This window comes from Bradysia coprophila, unplaced genomic scaffold (assembly GCF_014529535.1).
Source record: "Bradysia coprophila strain Holo2 unplaced genomic scaffold, BU_Bcop_v1 contig_232, whole genome shotgun sequence".
Taxonomy (NCBI): Eukaryota; Metazoa; Arthropoda; class Insecta; order Diptera; family Sciaridae; genus Bradysia; species Bradysia coprophila.
Window position 1 is genome coordinate 15,250,385 of NW_023503493.1, and position 19,969 is coordinate 15,270,353.

Consider the following 19,969-nt stretch of genomic DNA (forward strand, 5'->3'; position numbering starts at 1 on the left):
CAGCGATTATTTGCTCTTGAGCGTTGTCGGTCTTAAGCAATTTGTATCGGTGTCCCTGTTCGTTAGCTAATTGTTCCAATCGCAGTACGGCTCTCTGATACAATTCGTTCCACTGTTCGTGTGGAAGATCTGTTACTACGGGAAGTGGTGGTGGTGTACCCAAAACAATCATCACTTGAAGCACAACGAATAATGAAACTAATTTTGATGAAGTCATCGTACCGATACACACGCTCAATGGAGACTGCAAAATATTCTATCAATTTGAGTGTTCCTCACGATGTTTCGTACTTTTATAGCCGTTTAGAATTTGGTTATATGTAACCGGTTTTCGGAGCTCGATCAAGTATAGTTTCGTGCGTAGTTTCTTTTGACACGTTTTAGCAATACAAGAACTGATTAGGTTTGGGGAATATGGGTTGAGAGTTGATCGAGACATTGATGTGGTTTTGAAACGAGTGTAGTTGTTTCAATCAATCATTTTATTTAACTTCAGAAATATAATTTTTGTACAAAAAAAATTGACAATTTGTGCAAAATTAACATTTTTTCTCTCTTTCTCTCACTTTCTTCCGTTGTGATAACAACTAAAAATCATTTTATCGATTTCATAAAAAATTTAAATTGAAAAACACCAACCGATTTATCGAATTAAACGAATCACAGGCAAAAGAAACGCAAACCAAAAATAAAATTGTCTCGAATTGACTTGGAGTTTGTTTTTTGTGTAATGGTAATGTGGATCGAAGTGGTCAATCAGTGGATCAAGTCATTCATTCGATTTTATATCGCTGCAAATAGTAATGGACATGGGAGCAGATTGTTTGATTTGACCTGAATATTTTCGACAGATTGATGCGAAATCTTTTACTTCATTTGTTTTACCACCACCTGTTCCACATGTATGACGACCGAAGCTAGACCTAGCTGTATCTACGTTGCCTATAATATTAACTAATTAAAAAAAAATTGTTTTTAATTAGTTAACCTTTCAGAAACGGCTAATCAGCTGTTATTAACAGCAACGGTAGAAGTTGCCTCACACGAAGAATATAGTCTCATCGAGAGCGATTCTCTTTTACCGTTTTTGCCTTAAAGGTGTGAACTTTGGGATCATCACATCACATCGACCAAGTAGTATACGAGCTATAAAGTAAAAATCATTGAAACAAAATACTCAACAAACAATGGAACTCGCCATTTGTCGGGTAATTCATAAAGTCTTGATTGGCTCTGTAAGCCTTATGTTCAAATCATGCTACCATGCTTTAATTATTGTGAAGTTTGGGTGAAAAAAAAACAATTAATTTTGTAAAATTCAATAAATCCTATTCCAAGACCTTTGGAATTCCTTTTTTAGAATTTGGTCTTTATCCGGCTCTGTTATTTCTTGTCATCGATAGTTATCGACAGGCGTTGAGCTCTGACCAATTTGGTACGTGGACCAATATGTATTTTATATAAAATGTATATTAATGAATATTGAAGTAAAAGATTTTTATATTGTTGACAACGGCTACACTTCAAACAAAGTAAGAGATCTGGTGTTACAATGTTATGTTTGCCGCATGAAAAAGGACAACACAATTTTTCGCAACTCATCCCTTTTCACTGACTGTCCAAATTGAACCACATTTGTTGAAAGGGAAATATATAATTTAAAGTAAGCAAACGAATTTGGCACTTTTGCTTTGTATGATACAATTTTCGGTTGCATTTTTTTAACACGATCACTGCCAATTACGAGTTAGTTCGTTTTTTTATTTTACTAAATTTTGCCACTACGAGATTACTAGATTCGGTCAAATTGGCTTGTAACAAAGCACGGCTGTGGTCTTTATGTCAAAATATGCCTTGTCATATAACCACACAAATGTTTGTATTTACTTATTAGTAAACACGGTAAATCCATTGTTCTCGGTGCAAAAATAATCTTTTCTATTTTTGGTGTGTGCGTGCCACATTGTAGGCCCAAAATCATTTACTTACCAACGAGGCGTCAAACGTTGAGGTAGCAACTTTTATTGAAAAATTTTGGTTCAAGCTTCAAATCTTTTTATTTTCAAAATTCAATTTTTTTTAGTTGAGTGAGTCAAGTGGTATTCCTTGAAGCAATTCACCACACATAAGGCTGGTTGTTCGGGGCACACTGGGCAGAAATACCGGGTTTCTTTGCGTTTATTCTTTGAGCATTGAGCACATTGCTTGGTTGGAAATTGTTTGTTTTTAGTCGGAGGTAGTGAATCCAAATAGTGAAATTTGCCTGTTCGGTTATCCAGTTTGTTTCCTTTGCAGTTTTGACTCTGATCAGCAACACCTTTCGTCGGTTTTCCAGCCAAATGCTTTACAATGATCTCGCGGAAGTCCAACAGACTCGTCTTTTCGTCGCTGTGGTTCGACATGTGCATCCAGTATGCATTTTGAATAAACGCTTCAATAAAATGGATACCCAACTTCTTGTACCAGCGCACCGTTTTTCTTTCAGATGAATAATATGACATCATCTGGTCGGCTCGGTCTATCCCACCCATACCCAAATTATAGTCTCGGATAATATTCGGCTTCGTTGAAATTTTTCCGTTGCGGTTCGGTACATCGACTAATTCAACTTCATGCATATTTGAGATTGTGAGGACATCTCTTTTGTCTCTCCATTTACAAACGATAACCGAATCAGAACGTAAATACGACAGCTCGCCCCGCACAAGCTTTTGTTTGACCACTTCCTTCGGATTTTCTTTTCTGTTGCTTCGTAAGGTACCGCATAGGTATGTGGATTTACTGGTAAGTGTTTTAGTGAGGGGAACCGAGTTGTAGAAATTATCTGTATACAGAATGTGGCCTTTATACAGAAAGCCATCCATCAAATCCAATACTACTTGCGCTGTGACACTTGTTCCTTCTTCTGTCGTAATTGTTGCAGTTGATTTACCGGCATAAATCTGAATTTTCAACACAATTCCCGACGATTCACACAACTCGTACAACTTTATGCCATATGGATGTCGCTTGTCTTTCATATATTGTCGAAATAATAGTCGTCCTCGCCATAGCACCATTGACTCATCTATACAAAGTTCTCTTTTCGGCGAATATATTTTATTCATCGTTGAATTGAAATGATGCAATACAGGGTTGATTTTGTACAACCGGTCATCATTTTGCTGTAAATTATCAGCAAAATGCAAAAATCGAAGAATCAGTTGAAAACGATTGCGACTCATTCGATCTCGCCAGAATGAAGTCTTGTACAATTCATTTTCACACCAATAATGTGGAATAGACGGCAAGGATAACGCTCCCATATGAAGAAACAGGCCAAGAAATATTTTCATTTCTTCTCTATTCGTATCAGTCCAAGCCTTCAGGCGGGAATGTGGTTTCAGTTCACCTTTGGCCTCTTTGGCTTCAATTGTCGCTTTTGCATATTTGTTCGTTTCTACGACCAATAACTCCAAGAAAGTGTCATCGAGAAACAAATCTATAAATTGACTTGGAGTGTCACAAATTCCACTCGGTAATTTCAGTCCTGGTGTCTCATTGAATTCAAACATTGGCGGGGGTGCACGTTCTGAAGTCCATTCATGAGTTGATAAATTTTGTTTATCTTTCACATTTCGAGAACGACTGTTGCTTTCATTTTGTAGTCTGGCTTTCTCCAGTGGCTTTTGAGGAAGACGTGAATAAGGTTGTCGTTTCGGTATCACAGCCTTTTTCGGAATGGAACGTTTTGCAGATTTAGGTTGCTCGTCCAGAAAGCTTTCTTCCTCCGATTCCAATAAAAATTCAGAGTCATCATCAGAATCGGATTCATCAGATTCAGAAAATTCAAAATCCGATTCTTCCGTATCCGTGAAATAATCCTTGCATCCCTTTTGAACTTTTGCCATTTCAAAACAAAAACACAAAGATAGGGCCTACTTAGACGATTTTTTAAAATCATTGCGAATTTTTACAGAACGAGATAATTCGTTGGCTTTTAGACTTAAACCAAAAATAAGCTTTGGCAGTGAACGTGTTAAACGTAAAAATATTAAAAATTTTCTTTCAAATTTCACTTTTTTTTGCTTTATTCTCGTCGTATTAAAAATATATAATTGGATTTTTAGCGTTTTACAACTACCGAAAAGGATCGATTGAGTAAATCTCTTCTATTCGAATTTATAATTTTTTTTCTTTTTTTTTCTTTTTGGAAAACTTTTTAGGGATGAAATATTCCCTCTCTATGCCATTTACATAATAAGCCTAAATTAATCACCTTAAAAACTACAAAATATGTTCAGAATTAATTAACCTTAAAAAACGATGTGTAACAGCAGCCTTTGTATAGTCAAATTGGGTCTTCTCATACCAAGAAAGAACAATAATTTTAGTATAAGGTAAACCGGAACACAAAACAAAATTTCTTCTTTTTTTGTAAAAATTATGCCATAGGAAGATCACATTTAAGATCAAAAAGAGAAAAAAATAATAATTAAAAACGAAGCATAGGTCTACATATCAGTTTGGTATTAGTAAAACATTTCAACTGATTGGAGCTGATGCACTAAGTTTATATGTTGAATTTTCGAACAAACGCAGACTAAAAACTATCATAGTTGTGTGCTTGCTTTAATTTGTATTTCGTGTATTTAATGACTTGTAACTTTTCGATTTTAAACTCCTATGAGAAGCGCATTTTTTTTCATATTTTCTTTTAATTTTTTTTTCTTTTAAATAATTTTTTTTTCAATTTGAAAACTCAGTACTATGCGTAAAATTCACTATTGAAGTGTGTTGTTAAAACGTAGACAACTGCCTCATAAGTGGCCATCATAATTGCTGTATTTGGTATTTGACGCACAAGTTGCGTGCCGAGTCCGCTAAAAAAAAGTTAGGGAAAAAGATTGTTAACCAAAATTTTCAAGATTTGTTTATTTGTTAGGTCGCATCAGTCAATCTTATCGCAAATGTCTTTTTGGTCGGTTTTTTGGTTCAAAAATTTTCTGGTTTGGGAAATGGGAAATCATGAGTTATTATCAGCAACGAATGTGGTCTTTATTGTAAAATGAATGATTAAACAAATGAAGTAAAAGATTTTGTGTTAACAACCAGGCAAACGGAAGAAGTAAAAGATTTATTATTAAGTCATTACTTCATTGGCATAGTGACTTTTGAGTAAAATAACTTATTTAATTGCTTGGAACTTTGTATTTTGCCTTGTGTGGTTGCATCCCTCGCCTTCGGCTCAAGCTGCAAAAGCCACACTTGGCAAAATAAAAAGTTCCTCACAGGCATTCATTATGTGGGAAATTCCACATAATTTGTGACATGTAATGTATAGCTTACGAGAGTTATGAAATGCCACATGAGCTACGTTACATGTTACAAATTGCGTGGAATTGCCCATTTGGGGTAAACCTACCTACGAACTTTACAAACCATAATGGTTTGATTCTCCCCTATTGACTCGCTTGCAGTTTGTAAAAAAAAATGTTCAGAGCATTTGGGTAACGTTGCAACGACTGAGTGCAATGGATGCAAGATTTTGAGAGAGAAAACGTATGAAATTCTTCCACAAAATTGTTCATCTCTTTCGCACTAAGTTTTTTATGCGTTTTAGGGTGGACTAGCCTTTTTGGCTAAAAAGATTTTTAATGCTAAATTTGCCAGATAATAGCATGCTACCAGTAGAAAAAGCACAAAATTCTTACGCAGACTCTTAGACATTAGTCGTTGTCGATTACCGTCTAATTAAACTCCGAAACTACTCCTATAGATCAGGCAATATGACAATAAGGTAATATGACATAACCACGAAATTGACTGAATTGTAACAACACTAACGACGGGCAATATCACAAGTTGTCACTTACCGGTAAATTCCCGCTTTTCCTTCTTCTTTCCACACTGTGTGTAATGTTTGCCAAAAACTACGATATTTGTTACCCTCCTCACGAAGTCTACGGCAAAGAAATCGGCGCGTGAATGACGAATTGATAAAATATAATTGTTAAAATTACCTTGTTCGTGCTACTTCATGTGGATAGGCAATACACGAAGCAACAGTCTTTGACACAGCCCCAGCTACCATAAATTCAGCGAAGTCACGGGATGTTTTACCCTCACTCGGATGTGTTTCCCGCAATTCAATCTAAAATTGAGCAGCGTTTCATTGATAAGGTGTTCGATTGATTGAAATAAACATTTTGACTTACTAATTTAGCCTTTAACGCCTCATAAATCACAAAATGAATAACTGTTTCTGATATTCCAAAATAGCTGGCACTGATTCCTTTGTAAAATCCAATCAAACCAGACGTTTTGTATATTCGTTGTATGCATTGTCGTACTGTCATTTTATTTTTGGCATCGTAATCCAACTGCAACCTTGTTTTAATGAACCAAATTGGATTTGTGAATGTGGCTGCTGTGAAACCAGCACATGATGCGCTAAGTATATGAACTAGAGGAGAATCTGTGGGGAAGTTTCTATAGAATAAAATAGAAACGAAAAGAAAAAGGGTACACGTTGTAGAGAAAGACTTAAAATTCGACAGAAACGAATTAATTGTGCGCCGCTTTGCTACTCACTGTAATTTGTTCAGAAACGCCTTGGTTTGAGAGTAAGCACAGAAGTAAATGGCACGGGATGGCGCTACACCAACGATGTTCGGTCCGAGTCCCTTAAACAGAGCCCGTGAACCTTCCGTTTGTACAATCAGTCGTAGACATTGTATAATGCTAACTCGATTTGGTGCTGATGACATTCCGCATTGTGATATGGCAAGAACCTAAAACGTAAACAAAAACAGAAATGTTTATGGCTAACGTTAACGTTCCTTGTTGTTATTGTTGTTGTGGTTGTTGTAATATTGAGAAATATTTTGTTTTTTTAATTGCCTCGGTGCTGCGATTGCATGCAATACAAAAATAAAAGTGTGAGACGTTGAACTTAAAAATAACTCGAAATTTGTGCCAAAAATTTGCGTATTTAGCTACCGCTAATGGATTTGTTCGTTCTGAGTAGCCGAACTACAAATATTTAATAAATATCGAGAGCGCCAATAGCGAATAATTATCGGAAGAATGCAGTTGACCTCATTCTAATACTAATATCAATCGCATAAAAAATCTCCTTCAATCTCCCTCTACTACTAACTTCAAGAAGATGTAAAATCAGAATTCTTACGAATTCTCTCTTCAAACTGGATTAAAACAAAATGGTCCAGCTATCAGCAGCAGGAAAGTAAGGCACAACATCTGTACCATAAAAAAGACGCAAGAATTCGAATAAATTCACTTCCAGAGATCAGAATGTAAACAAGCCGACCGAAACTAGTTTAAGAAACTGGTTACTTATCAGCAATGTTGAATTGAACTTTGTTTTTGTTGTAGGTTAGATAGGATCTGTTATGTACTTAGTAAATTCACTTACAAGGTTTCGTTTCGGTGAAGCTTTACAAACCTTAATTTCATCGCAAGCTACCAAAATGTAGACTGCATACCGAAGAAAACATAAGCCAAAAGTCTAACATAACTTATGGTATCTACTGAACATTTAAGACTATTTACTGGCTTCGTTGATTAGATTAATTAGCGTTACCATAATATTGTGATACGGTGTGACTGTGAGATCACGTAATATTATTAAACAGAAGAAATGAAGAATCAATTCAAGTGGAACACATATAGGTTAATGTGCACGATTGGCAGGCATAAATTTGAATAAATTTCAAGTTTATTTTTAGAAACTTGAAACCAATACTGGCGATAGTGCCGGTGATAACTAACAGAATAAAATTAAAATAAAATGATTTATGATCGTTGAAATTACGCGAACAAATCAACATTCACATTCGATTCTATCTGTCTTTACGATAGGCCTTTTTGTGGTTATTTAAAATCTGGTTTCTTCTCCTCCTCGACTATATTTAATGAAATCTTGGCGTTCATTGGTCCTAGGTTTCATTGAATTGAATACAATAGTGCTAAGTAGATTGAAATTCCATCAAAAATCTGGAGGTTATTAACCTAGATCCATCGCAAAATAAATTTTTTATTCCACTCTCAACACCGACACACAGTTCCACCTCTAAATACCTCTTATTTCCCGACATTCAATTAACTTCAATTTGCACCAAATTTATGAAGGAGATGTTTGAACCAGAAAAATTAAATCAACCGGAAGATTTTCTATCTGCCGATAAAATTAACGGTCTAACCGTTTAAACAAACATTGTCCGCAAATTTTATCAGAGCTTAACTGCGTAGCAAAATATATTTGTAGGTCGTGAATGCATTATCACTCAACGAGCATGTTCGAGTCGTCGTTCAATCAACACTCCAAACTCCAAGCAAACACCTTCATGCAGACTTAAATGAGATTCAGGTGAACAATAAAAAAAAATTCGGTCGATTTGTGAACACACGGGCACGGGTTTATGAATTTGATAAACGTTTTTTAATTAGACGTCAAGGTGATATAGCGATATAAATTCAGTAAATTAACCTGTGGTCGTTTCCTTAATAGAGTATTGCATAGCTGTTGTCTCTGTTCGGGTCTCAGAACTCCTTTCGCTGATTTCGGTGAACCTTTGCCCTTCTGATCGGGAACTCTAGGCGGATATAGGAAGGCAGATGAACTTTGTAGTCGCGTTTTTACAACTTCTAGTGGACATGTAACGATGGCGCCAACTGTTCCAGCAACTCTATAAACAAATAAAAGAAAAATATTATCATCAGACCGGTGCCAACAAGAAGTGCTGTTTTCGGATGTCTTTCACTATCACATAGTTGTAACTCGGACGAATACACACTCTTTATAAATAACCATTCGCATAGAAAGGTTACGAAAAACGTGAAAATCTCTTAGACAAACATTTAACAGAATCGCATTAATTTTTTCGTCAAGACATTCGTTTACCTCGTGGTGTACGTTTGGTGTGGTATTGGATGAGAGAAAAAAACGGCACACATACACCAAAAAGCCGGCATTGAAATTGATAATAATTTTTGGATGACGTGAAAAATGAAGATTATTTTTTTTATTCATTGACCGAGGCAACATTATACTGATAAACTTTTATTGGTGTGTTTCAACGAAAATGATTTACGCAATGTGGAAAATTTTTATGGCCATCACTGTGTGTTTTGACAGTAAAATTTGCAAAGAGTAGTCAAAAAAAAAATTGTTTGCTTTCGAAAATGCAGTGACTGGATTAATCGACATATGGTAAAATTCCATTCGTACGTTTTGCGAGATGTACAATCAAAAATGTGAGATAAACAAAAGCCAACTGATGAATTAGTGGATTAGGTTTTAGTTTTTAAAAATAAATAAATTTTAGCAAAATCTCTCATCGAGTGGAAGTTGTTCTGATTAGAGATCATCAGACGATGTAGAACGTACATTAGTTAAAAAAGATTGACATTAACACTCGACACAGACATTTCGGCTTCAAACAACTCGACAAAAAATTCGTTAGATTTAGAATTTCGTCGAGCACGTTTTGAACAGGCTTTCAAATCTTACAAAATGTGATAATTTGACTCTATTGGTTATTGAGGAAGATAGACGACGCAACACAGAGTAGGGTTTTTTGTTGTTGACAAGTTAATGTTTATCAAGACTGTTATTGCTTTTTAAAACAGAACGTTCATATCAATTAGTCTCCTCAACGTAGCGGGACGAGACGGTGTCTCTTTGCAGTTTAGGAAATGACACAACTTGTAGAAATTATTATATTTGATCTCCGTTATCGGTTTACCGCGTTGAGGCGTTGACATGACAATGACATAAAATTTGGCTTTTCTTGTTTGACTGTGATGCTGATTCATCTAATAGCCAAGCGCTGTGGATGAGTTCTATTGTTGCATTTAGTCGGCTTTTGAACCGAAACGTAAAAAAAACCGGCGCTACCACTTTCAAATATTGTTTGAACAGAATATGCATAGAAAGTGGTTTATTGGAAGTTTACCAATTCATCGTTATTTTTGTTATAGGACGAATTTCATCATTTGCAAATTATACAACGCAAACACTTAATGATATTCATATTGTGAATATATTTAGATAGTGACAAGCCCCTGCTTTTTTAAAACGAATCGGTATTATATACGGAGAACCAACAACTTTATTCTCAATATTATTGCTAATTTGTTTTGATTTAAAAATAACTTTCCTTTACTCTATTATGGCAAAACAATGAGCTTCGTATAAATATACTTGTTCCGTGCAAGTTTAAATTCAAAACATAAAACGTATAATCTTAGCAATGGAAATAAGTCGAGAATTGAATAATGAATTTTATAGTAAGAACACAAATTTTATTTGCTTAGATGGCACAAGCTGGTGCAATTACTTTGATGACGTCGATATTAAATGTTTCGATTGGGGTATTTCTTTGATGTATTTGTATATACACCTGAGTATAATACTACACTTTTCTGTATCAGTGTATCTATTGCTGAATTAATATTAAACCAAACAAATGAGTTAGGAGTTGAGTTTATATTTTTAGATTCGATGTTGGAGGTTATCAAACACGAAAATAATGGATTTATTAGAAATGATTATAGTTTATTAGTACCGGAATTGTTTTATGTTGTTTCAGCAGCGAGAGTTGTATTTAGAACGTTATAACAATAACGTGTGATAAGCGTGTGTCCAACAACGTTTTTAAAATGCGCGAACAGATTTAATGTGCGAATATTACATTATTACGCTCTCATCTTTCAACTAGTTTTCAATTGAGAAAATGTACAGGAAAAACAACAATAAACGCGACACTGAAGCTAATTACAGTGAAGCACTTAATTTAACACTTGCTGAGCGTGCGATTTTTTCAGATGTGAGATATAACTCTTTTCGAGCCAAGTCTTGAGTGCGCTTTCAACTTAGAAATATAACAGTTCAAACGTTCAAAATAAACCAGCATTTTTGATGTTCATATTTCGCAAGGTTCAGAACCTTGATATTTCGTTCGTAAAATGTTAACATGAAAAATGTGATACAGCATGTCACGCAGTACTAGTTTGTTATGGAAACGACGAAAGCGCCACCCTTATTTTCATAGCTGAATACGGTCGCTCCATGAAGTTTTATGCTGGAAACTACAAAAGTGCCATATTCAGCTATACAAAAGTTTTTGACAAATGGTGATACCGTCAACGAATTTCGTGACATTTTGGGTGTCCGATGGTCTAACACATTCGTTCAATGCATAAGTTCGAGTTCTGTGAGGTGAGGATATAGGGTTAATTCTCAATGATATCAAATGAAAAATAGATTGGGACCATGTCTGTTGACTGCTATGCAGGGAGGTATCATTGGTTGCAGTCAGAGGCAGTGAAATCTCAGCATGAATTTATTGCAGCTGATCCCCACATTCAATTAAAACTCGTTTATTACTCTTATTACTCGTTTATACGGTAGAAGTTGCTGCACGCACGCGCGCGTTAGTGGTAAAACCGTATAAAGACGTATAAACAGTTTTGATTGTTGTGTGGATGAGCTGAAATTTCACTGCCTCTGACTGTACGTTGAGAATGTTTTGAACAGATACGCATTTTTTGGTCTAAAGACTAAATCGTGCGATATCAAATGTACTAAATGGAAAAGCATACCGTTCTTCAGTCAAAGTTTTAAACTTTCGCAGGATTAGCCAGAACAGTCTTTGTGAAATTAATGAATGAATTAAATCAACTTGTCAAACAAAGAACAGCTGTTGCCACGAGCCACAACTAGATGTAAATAATCTCATTAAATATCGCTATGACGAAAGAAGTTTTAATTTAACGAAGTTGGTCGAGTCGTCGAACTGTGTAAATGTAAATAGACCAAACAAAACAAACTAAACGAAAGTACATTTTGTGCAAAACAAATTTCATAAATTATTTATTTGTGATAAGGGGCAGTTCTGAACGAAATTGTCACAGTTGTCGACACAATGTACATGTTTAAATTTACCATAAACAATATTTTAATATAAAACCAGATTATCTTTCAGTTTGTGTACTAAAATCAAATTGTCGGAGTCAATAGTTCACGAAAACATTATCAAAAATAATAAAAATTCACCTAAACGAGTAAAATCCGGATCGAAAGCAGCTTATCGGCTAGTATAATAAATCGTTTTGTTTATTAATTTTGAGAGTATTTAGGGCAAATTATTTACTTTTGAAAAGATTTGTGGTTGTGCTTTGAATGTAATCAAGGAGAACGAAAAAGGAGGATTAGGGTCTGACTTACAATCAAATCAAACCAAAATCCTCACGTCCAATGTTCTCATGGGATCGCTCACAGGAGCACGTTTTGGTTACTCAAGTCAAGTCAAGTCAAGTTGAAAAGATTTGTGGTTGTGATCAAAGAAAACAGGGGAATTAAATTTAAATGACACTTTCTTTGAGGAAATTAAAAGAAAGGCTTCCATCAGAGGAAGAAAATATTCATTTACCAGATGTAAGCCGACGTAAATAACAAGTGTCGTCATATTACCAAGACACAGGCTTCCAAGACAATTTCGTTAACTAAATTGAAAGAAATCATGTACACTCAATAAATTTAGCATGATAAATGCGCCGTAAACATGTTCAGAATAAATTAATTATTCTCAAAATTTGAGGGAAAACAAAGTTAACGCGAGAAGAACATTTGAAGGAGCTCTCTAAATATTGCGCATAACCCGAAAATGAATCCTGACTGTTAACTGATTATGTTAATGTAGGTGGTTACTAGACGCAAATCTACTACAAAGTGTGCTAATCTAACAAGACAAGCGGCATTGCTTTATCTACCTCAATGATAACTCAATAATGCGACAATAAAACACCTCGTACACAAATGCTGTGCTAGTCAAAACAATCGATTTCAAGTGGATCGGCATAGTCACATATAGTCACAGATAACGATAGTGATACTTTTTGCTAATTATGTAATTAAGAACGATACCCGCGAATAGTTTTGAAATTTAAACCAATGAGGTTTTTGCAAGCTATGCACCCAAAGTATTGTATTCGGGGTAGTTCAGATATCAATTAGTAGATCTGGAAACGTCACAATATTTTCTTGATTTTGCATATAGTACACAGTTCATGTGCTCGTGCAAAATGCCTGAACAATTAGAGTTTGCATTGGGTTCACATCAAGCATGAAAAATATTTGACAGAAGGGTCATACATTTTATGTTAACATTTTTCAGCCATTTTGCATGGGTCAAGTTCAAACATTTTTCACGAACTGTGTAGTCATCTTTATAGATCATCTTCAAGTTCGTTCGATGCCATCCACGTCAATACAATGCCAGCCACGTTAAAAAAAATCTCACACAAATGAATGAATGAACGAAACATTTAACGAAACTAAATTGTCACACAGTGTGACTCACACTCGAAAGTACCGATTCTTGAAGATGATCTATACGCATTTTTTGTTCAAAAATGGTCAATGACATTCAACGAATTGGAAAATATTATTCTGTAATAGCTCAGTCCATCAATCTCTTATCGAACTGACATTTTACCATTTTCAAAATAATTTCAAGAATTTTTACTGGCCACCTTATTCAAATTCAAAGATAATGTTGGCAAATGTTTAATATTTCCATTGCTCGTGCGATATGAAGACAACTCATAGTTCCTCCTGATAAGAATGTGCGGTTCGTTTTAATCGCTATTTACGATATGCATTCAAATCATGATCTTAACTTTGTACAATCACCTCGACAATTTTTTTTTTTTAGTAATTTCAAAAAGAATCCCCACGACACTAACTTCATTCAATAATGGAAAAGTTGTAAATTGTCTTTTACATGCAGTGGTCAACTAATTCTTGTTTTGTATTGATGTGTTGGTGTTGCCCTAAGGCTAATTTTATCAATTATTTTGTGAAGAGAAGCAAATTGTCTTTTGCTTAACATAAAACAAATTGTTAAATTCATATTATGACCTTGGCTAGTGCCAGCCAGTTAACTAACAGTATGAATCAAAGGGAATTGTTTCAAATTTAATGAAGATTCTGTCATTGCGTCTACACAAATTCTGGAACGAAAACGTCACCAATCAACATAACTCTTATGTCGAACGAACTGTAGCGAATGAATTTTAAATACCGGAAGCTACTTCTTTCTCCTGTTCTGCTAACCCGCAATCACTATCCTAACACTATAATAAAATTTCAGAATCTGATACAGATCAACGAAACGGCTAGCAACGTTGCATTATAGAAACATTCACCTTGGCACCTTCTATGAAATACGCGAAAGTCATGGTCTTATCAAATTTGGAAAAATTCCATTTTTGAGATATCCACAAGCACTTTAACCGAATCGGTTCGTTTAGTAAGGGACTGTCGAACAATGCAATTTTGGACAATGGAATATGATAATGTCCGGGATGCAACATATAATAAACATAAATCGAACGTGGTGTGGGTAGTGGGTTTATCTCATTTAGCTGGCTCGGTACACTGCAACAATGGCAACATAGGCTCAGTATCAATACGTAAATCAAACGATGAAAGAAACAGCATCTAAAATGAATCTGAATAAGTTCGTTGCCTTGCGGATCACAGGCTTGTAACAGAAATGTTTAAATGTCTAAATAAACAAATCATTAAATCCAAGTCTGTTCATTATTAATAAATTAGGAAAACATGCCGTTTTGCTAACATTCCGTGAAGTGTAGTGTAGACTGAAGCCAGAATATTTACAGCTTGTGTTGCATAACATAAAATACAATGTTGGCATACACATGTGACCAAGATGATGAAAAAATTGTGAATTATTTTGAAATTGGTTCTGATAATATCGGTGAATCGTTCCACCGCCAACTTTTTGTTTTAATTTCAAAGTCATCAGTCTTAGTAAATTCATTCGATAATCAAAAAAATTAAAAGAAAACTTACCCGCCCGCAAGCAGATGAATGATGGTATCTCGTTCACGTTGTGACATCTCTATCAACGATATCTCAGTTCTTATCGCGGTTTTTTTTTGTATTATATTCGTTTTACGCTTAAAAAGAACCACAAACGAGTCTTGATTTGTTTTTTGTACTAGAGAAAACTTGTTCGCACTCTACGTTATCACAGTCGAAATGATTTTCTTTTCCTTTATCAAAAAAAAAATTGTTTCTTGTTTACATTCTACTCATTGGTTTGAAACTTGCAAAGTCCAATGTTAAAAATAAATTTGAATGATGCAGTCGCGATATTTATATGTGACTGAGCAATGAGAACGATAAAAAAAATCTCAAAATATTTTATTTCGTCTCGAGAGTTTCTTAACACAATGTTCTCCTATTCACTTTTTCACATTTTCTACGTCGACCACGACTCGGTGCGTACGTGTATAATGGCATTCATTTAAAGAATGTATGTTTCCGATGAACCGACAACCGAAATTATTGTCAATTTTCTTTTCAAAACTGAAATTTACCGAAATTCAATACAAACGGTTGCGATAATGTTTTATGATCGGATGGTTTTCAAATTATATTTATGAAAACAAATTATGTAACTGCGACTTAACTATTTCGGCGAATATATTTTTGAACTGCGAGCTCTTTGGCGTTAACTATTGACTTTTCAAGCCTCGAATTCGACTCGAATTTGAAATAAAAAATTTTATTTTTCACAAAACGTTCAATTTTTCCTCAATTTTTATTTATTTATTTAATTGAACGAAATGATTACTATCAGCAAATTCACTTGTCGATTTTCATAATATTTACGGATCGTTTTTCTAGGTTATGAATTGCAGAGATTACACGCTAAACATCTTCGGTATTTCGATGCACTTCGCTAAATGAATAGAATTTACAAATTTCTTCGTGTTTCTTATTTGTATGACCAAATTTTGTTGAAATTTTGTTTATCATAAACAGATTATTGTGCTTCACCTATTGAAACTGCGTTGTAGACTGAAAATTTTTCCTCTTTTTGCTCACGGCTGATTTGACAGTTTATCAGAAACTGCAATCTTTCATTTCTTTCAAAACATAAAAAATGGCGGATTGAGCTGTCACAAAACATAGATTTCATCGCAACAGATTTAAACTTTTGGCGCGCATCCACCATTCGTCAGGTAGCATCGGCTTTGACTCAAATTTTGCTATATTATTGTGAATGCATGCTCGATTACTATTTAAATTGATAATATCGAGGAAATATATATGTAGACAGAAACGCCGCCGATGTTTCGATTGTGATTTAAAGATACACAAATTATAGAAATACGGCGTAGCCACCTTTTTTCACAGCTAGACTAAAGGCTGTATATTTTGGGAAGGACACGCAGATACAGATACGCCGGCAACACCATAAAAATTCACCTCTTGTGATGATTCTCGTCGTCTTGATGATGTGGTGAATTTTTTCACATGTAAAATCATCAGAAGTGGTGTGTTCCCGCGTATCTAATAAAATGGTGATCTGCGTGACCTCCCCAAAATATACAGCATTGGCTAGACCAAAGTAAACAAAAACTTTGCAGAACCCTTGTTGCGGATTAACTTAAGATTTTTTATGTTGCATCCATGGTGTTTATCTTTAATGTTGTTGGAATTTCGTTGGTCGTGGATTTGACTTGTGGCCAACGTTATAAAAATTATATTCACCCAAAACTAGAGTTTCATGAGGTTTTGTGAGGTGGCATTACCCTCCGGTGTTCATATACTCCATAGACTGTTATGATCAGAGCGAGAAAACCGAAGACTAGTTATTATAATTTGCTTTGGGGTACTTGTCAAAGTATTTGCTTCTCTTTCAACGTGGTACGTTGAGAGCGAGAGGACAGAAGACCAGTTTATTTTAACTTGCCTTGGGATACTTGTTACATTCTGAAGGTAACGCAAACCCTCAGGGAATATCAAGAAATACGGATCTAAAGTTACGGGTGAATATAAGATTTGTTATGTTGCATCCGTGACGTTTGGCATGATAATGTTGTTGGAACTGCGTTGTTTAGTATTGAGTTTTGGCATGTGTTGCAACCTCACAAAGTGAATTTGACTTGTGTTTAACATTATAAAAACTATATTCACCCTAAACTTTGGATCCGTATGTTCTTGCGGATTTACATTACCTTCAGTGTTTATATACTTTGGTCAAAATATCTTCTTCTCTTTCATCATAACACTCTATATACTCAATGAAATACTCACCATTTAGCAAAGATCACGATACGTCAAAAATATATGGAAATATGAGGGACATGACAACTTGTGATCTTTGCTCATGCTCTTTTTCTTTTTTTCATATGAAAATCACGCCCTCTACACTCTACAGTGAGATGTGTCAATAGGTATGGTCTAATGTCAAAATTTGTAACGGAGCGGAGGAAATATCGATTTCATATAAACAATTTTTTAAAATATGAAATCGCTATTTCTTGTGTTTTGTATGGACCTGGTTTGTACTTCCATTGCATATACTTTGCTCACGAATGCAGTTCCTGGCTCCGCAATTTGAACAAATTAAGTGGATATTTTCCGTATGAGACTGAGAGGAGCCACTAGAACATTTTGATGTCACAGCCTTCGTAATCGATGATTACCATGATTGCTAATTACTAATTAATATGTGTCGTAATCTGTTCTTTCGGATCCTTGGACCTTTGCATGGAAGGTTGAGTGTTGACTGTTGAAGCTTCCTCGCCAACAGCGCATTACTCACGCGTATGCGAATCCTATATGTAACGTTATTATGATGGCGCATTAATAAAACGCCTCGATTACAATTATGAATTATTCCTTTTATTGCTATTCAATTTTATTAAATTCAAATACACTTCACTGATATGATTTACACAATGGACAATCTTAAAATTTGTATGAGTAATTCTATTAACGGTATTTGATTTAGAGGTCTATGAAAGTCTGTTACAAAAATTTTAACTGAAATTTCAGTAAGTCAGTAGATTAACTGAATGATTTTCTGTTTAACTAGGGCATTACAAGAACGGAACTTCAAACAAAATTTTACCGGAAAATGTTTGGTGTATTGTGTTTTACAAATTTTTCAAATTGTTTTTTGTAATAAATACATGCAGTAAAAGTATAGCCATTGAACCATCCAGCTTGCGTTTTATTATACAATTTTCGTCGAAGATGGTTCAATCGTTTCGCGATTCTATTCGAAATATTTTAAGTTAATTTCTTTTATCTAAAAGAACTTTGGTATAGCAATAACGTTAAAATGAAGTAAATATTATTGTTGTTAAGTTAGTCTGTTTTGTAGGTACACTTCGAAAGTTATGAATGCTAATAGATTTTAATGAACATTTTTCTTTAATCATGCGAAAATTAAATGTTCATAAATGAGTCTATGAGTCTTGTATTTGCGAGTCATTTCTGTTTATATTTTAGTTGGTTTTTCATTTCATAATATTTTGCTTATTAAAATTTTAAGATTTGTAGGTTTAACAATTTTAAATCATTTTTCAGCGATAACGCAAAAAACTAGCACTCTGATCTCTGTGATTCAATAAATTTTTTATTTTAAATATTTTCATTTGAAATTGAAATTTTGGACCCATTCCAATCAATAATAATTTTAAAATTCATTTCTACAATCGATATTTCTACGGCAGTTACATTAAGTTCACATGGTGAAATTTCTATCGAGAATTTGTTATTTTGTTAAGCTTTTTGCAAAGAAAAAATCTTTTAACATAAAGTAGATAAAACACAGTTTACGACTAATTAAAATGATGGGACGGCATCGCATTGAGAGATGAATTCGAATTTGAAATATTTCTAATAAAATTGACAGCCAAGCTTTTTGTCGTTCTTATTGGCCCATTCTATTATAGATGCGAAAATATCATTAAGCTTTAAAAGCTCGATGTGATTTTATCTTAATTCAAAATAATCATAAACGGCTTAGAAACTCGCGTTTGTTACAAAGAACGGGTCAAGCCACGATCTAAACTTACAGTATACAGCCTTAGCTTAGCTAAACGACATTTATGTCAAGTGTGAATTAGCCCTTAACTCGACGCTTTCATATTTTCAAGAAATTGTTTGGCATGGAATGTGATTTTGATTTGATGGTTTATTATTCTGACTATCCCTCCCAGACGACATTATCAAGACTGTTGCTTCTTTTAATGTAACAATTTTTAACAGACTGATTAGTAGATCTTTAATTTCGTTGCTTCTAATCTACATTTTGCAATTATGTCGAAACTTATCGCTTATTTTGGTGACAAATGACACTATATTTCGGTCGGGTAACTTTTGAAAATGAATGATGTAAGAGTGTCGAACAGTTGACAGTTTATTGATCTTTCATTTGTTTTTGTTTTCGGAAAAAGACTTCCTTAAAAATTAAGTCTGATACAGCGGTGGACGGACAGGAAGCGTGATAACTTATTAGCTGACTTTTTACATATTTAAGGGAGATTGTGATTTTCACCTATAATTTCGTGCACTTTGGTAGAAAAGCGTGAATTTTGGATCATGGTAAATATATTGATGAGAGGAGCACGTAGATCAATTATTACCGGAGAGCCGGTAAATTGTGGAGAATTGAACCTTACAGACGATTTTTTTCTCAAGATTTATATCGTAAAAGTTATTTAACTTTAAGTTTTAATTTTTTAGTCTTTTTGCGGGAAAACGCGGAAAATTCATGTGAAAATGGAAAATTCGGAATGTTCTTGTTAGCTAAAAAAAAACTTTTAGCATCAACTGCATAAAAGGTTCTACGGTAAAGATTCATCTACCTAACCCATGTATTAAAAACTTTGAAATGAAATAGGTGGCGCTGAGGTCTCCCAACAGTTTTATAATCCTCTCATCACTAGATACTTTGTTTGTAAAAATTACTTATAATTATCCGGTTGCACGTCAAGTATAAGTAAAATCGCTATCTGACTAATAATCCTCTAACTAAACAAACGATAACGTGTCAAAATGGCGCATTGTCAAGAAGCGTGAATACAATTTTAAAATGTTGGCAACTCTAAAAAAAGAATTGTACGAACGTTT

The 19,969-nt window shown here is 34.4% G+C and overlaps 1 protein-coding gene across 3 annotated transcripts; it reads right to left on the bottom strand.

Annotated features, from left to right (window-relative positions):
* Positions 1-4,018: 4,018 nt before the first annotated feature.
* LOC119076929 (mitochondrial carrier protein Rim2) lies at positions 4,019-15,912 on the bottom strand. Of its 3 annotated transcripts, none has more exons than XM_037183956.1 (7): positions 14,885-15,912; positions 8,492-8,690; positions 6,574-6,773; positions 6,198-6,471; positions 6,003-6,133; positions 5,856-5,942; positions 4,019-4,862 (listed from the first exon to the last, which is right to left on the bottom strand). In XM_037183956.1, exons 1-7 carry the CDS (start codon positions 14,929-14,931, stop codon positions 4,748-4,750), a joined length of 1,053 nt encoding a protein of 350 aa, XP_037039851.1. In that variant the 5' UTR covers positions 14,932-15,912; the 3' UTR covers positions 4,019-4,747. The 3 variants fall into 3 exon arrangements, with proteins under 3 accessions (XP_037039851.1, XP_037039850.1, XP_037039852.1); XM_037183955.1 differs by lacking the exon at positions 14,885-15,912 and adding an exon at positions 8,906-9,062; XM_037183957.1 differs by lacking the exon at positions 14,885-15,912 and adding an exon at positions 8,799-8,830.
* Positions 15,913-19,969: the final 4,057 nt, after the last annotated feature.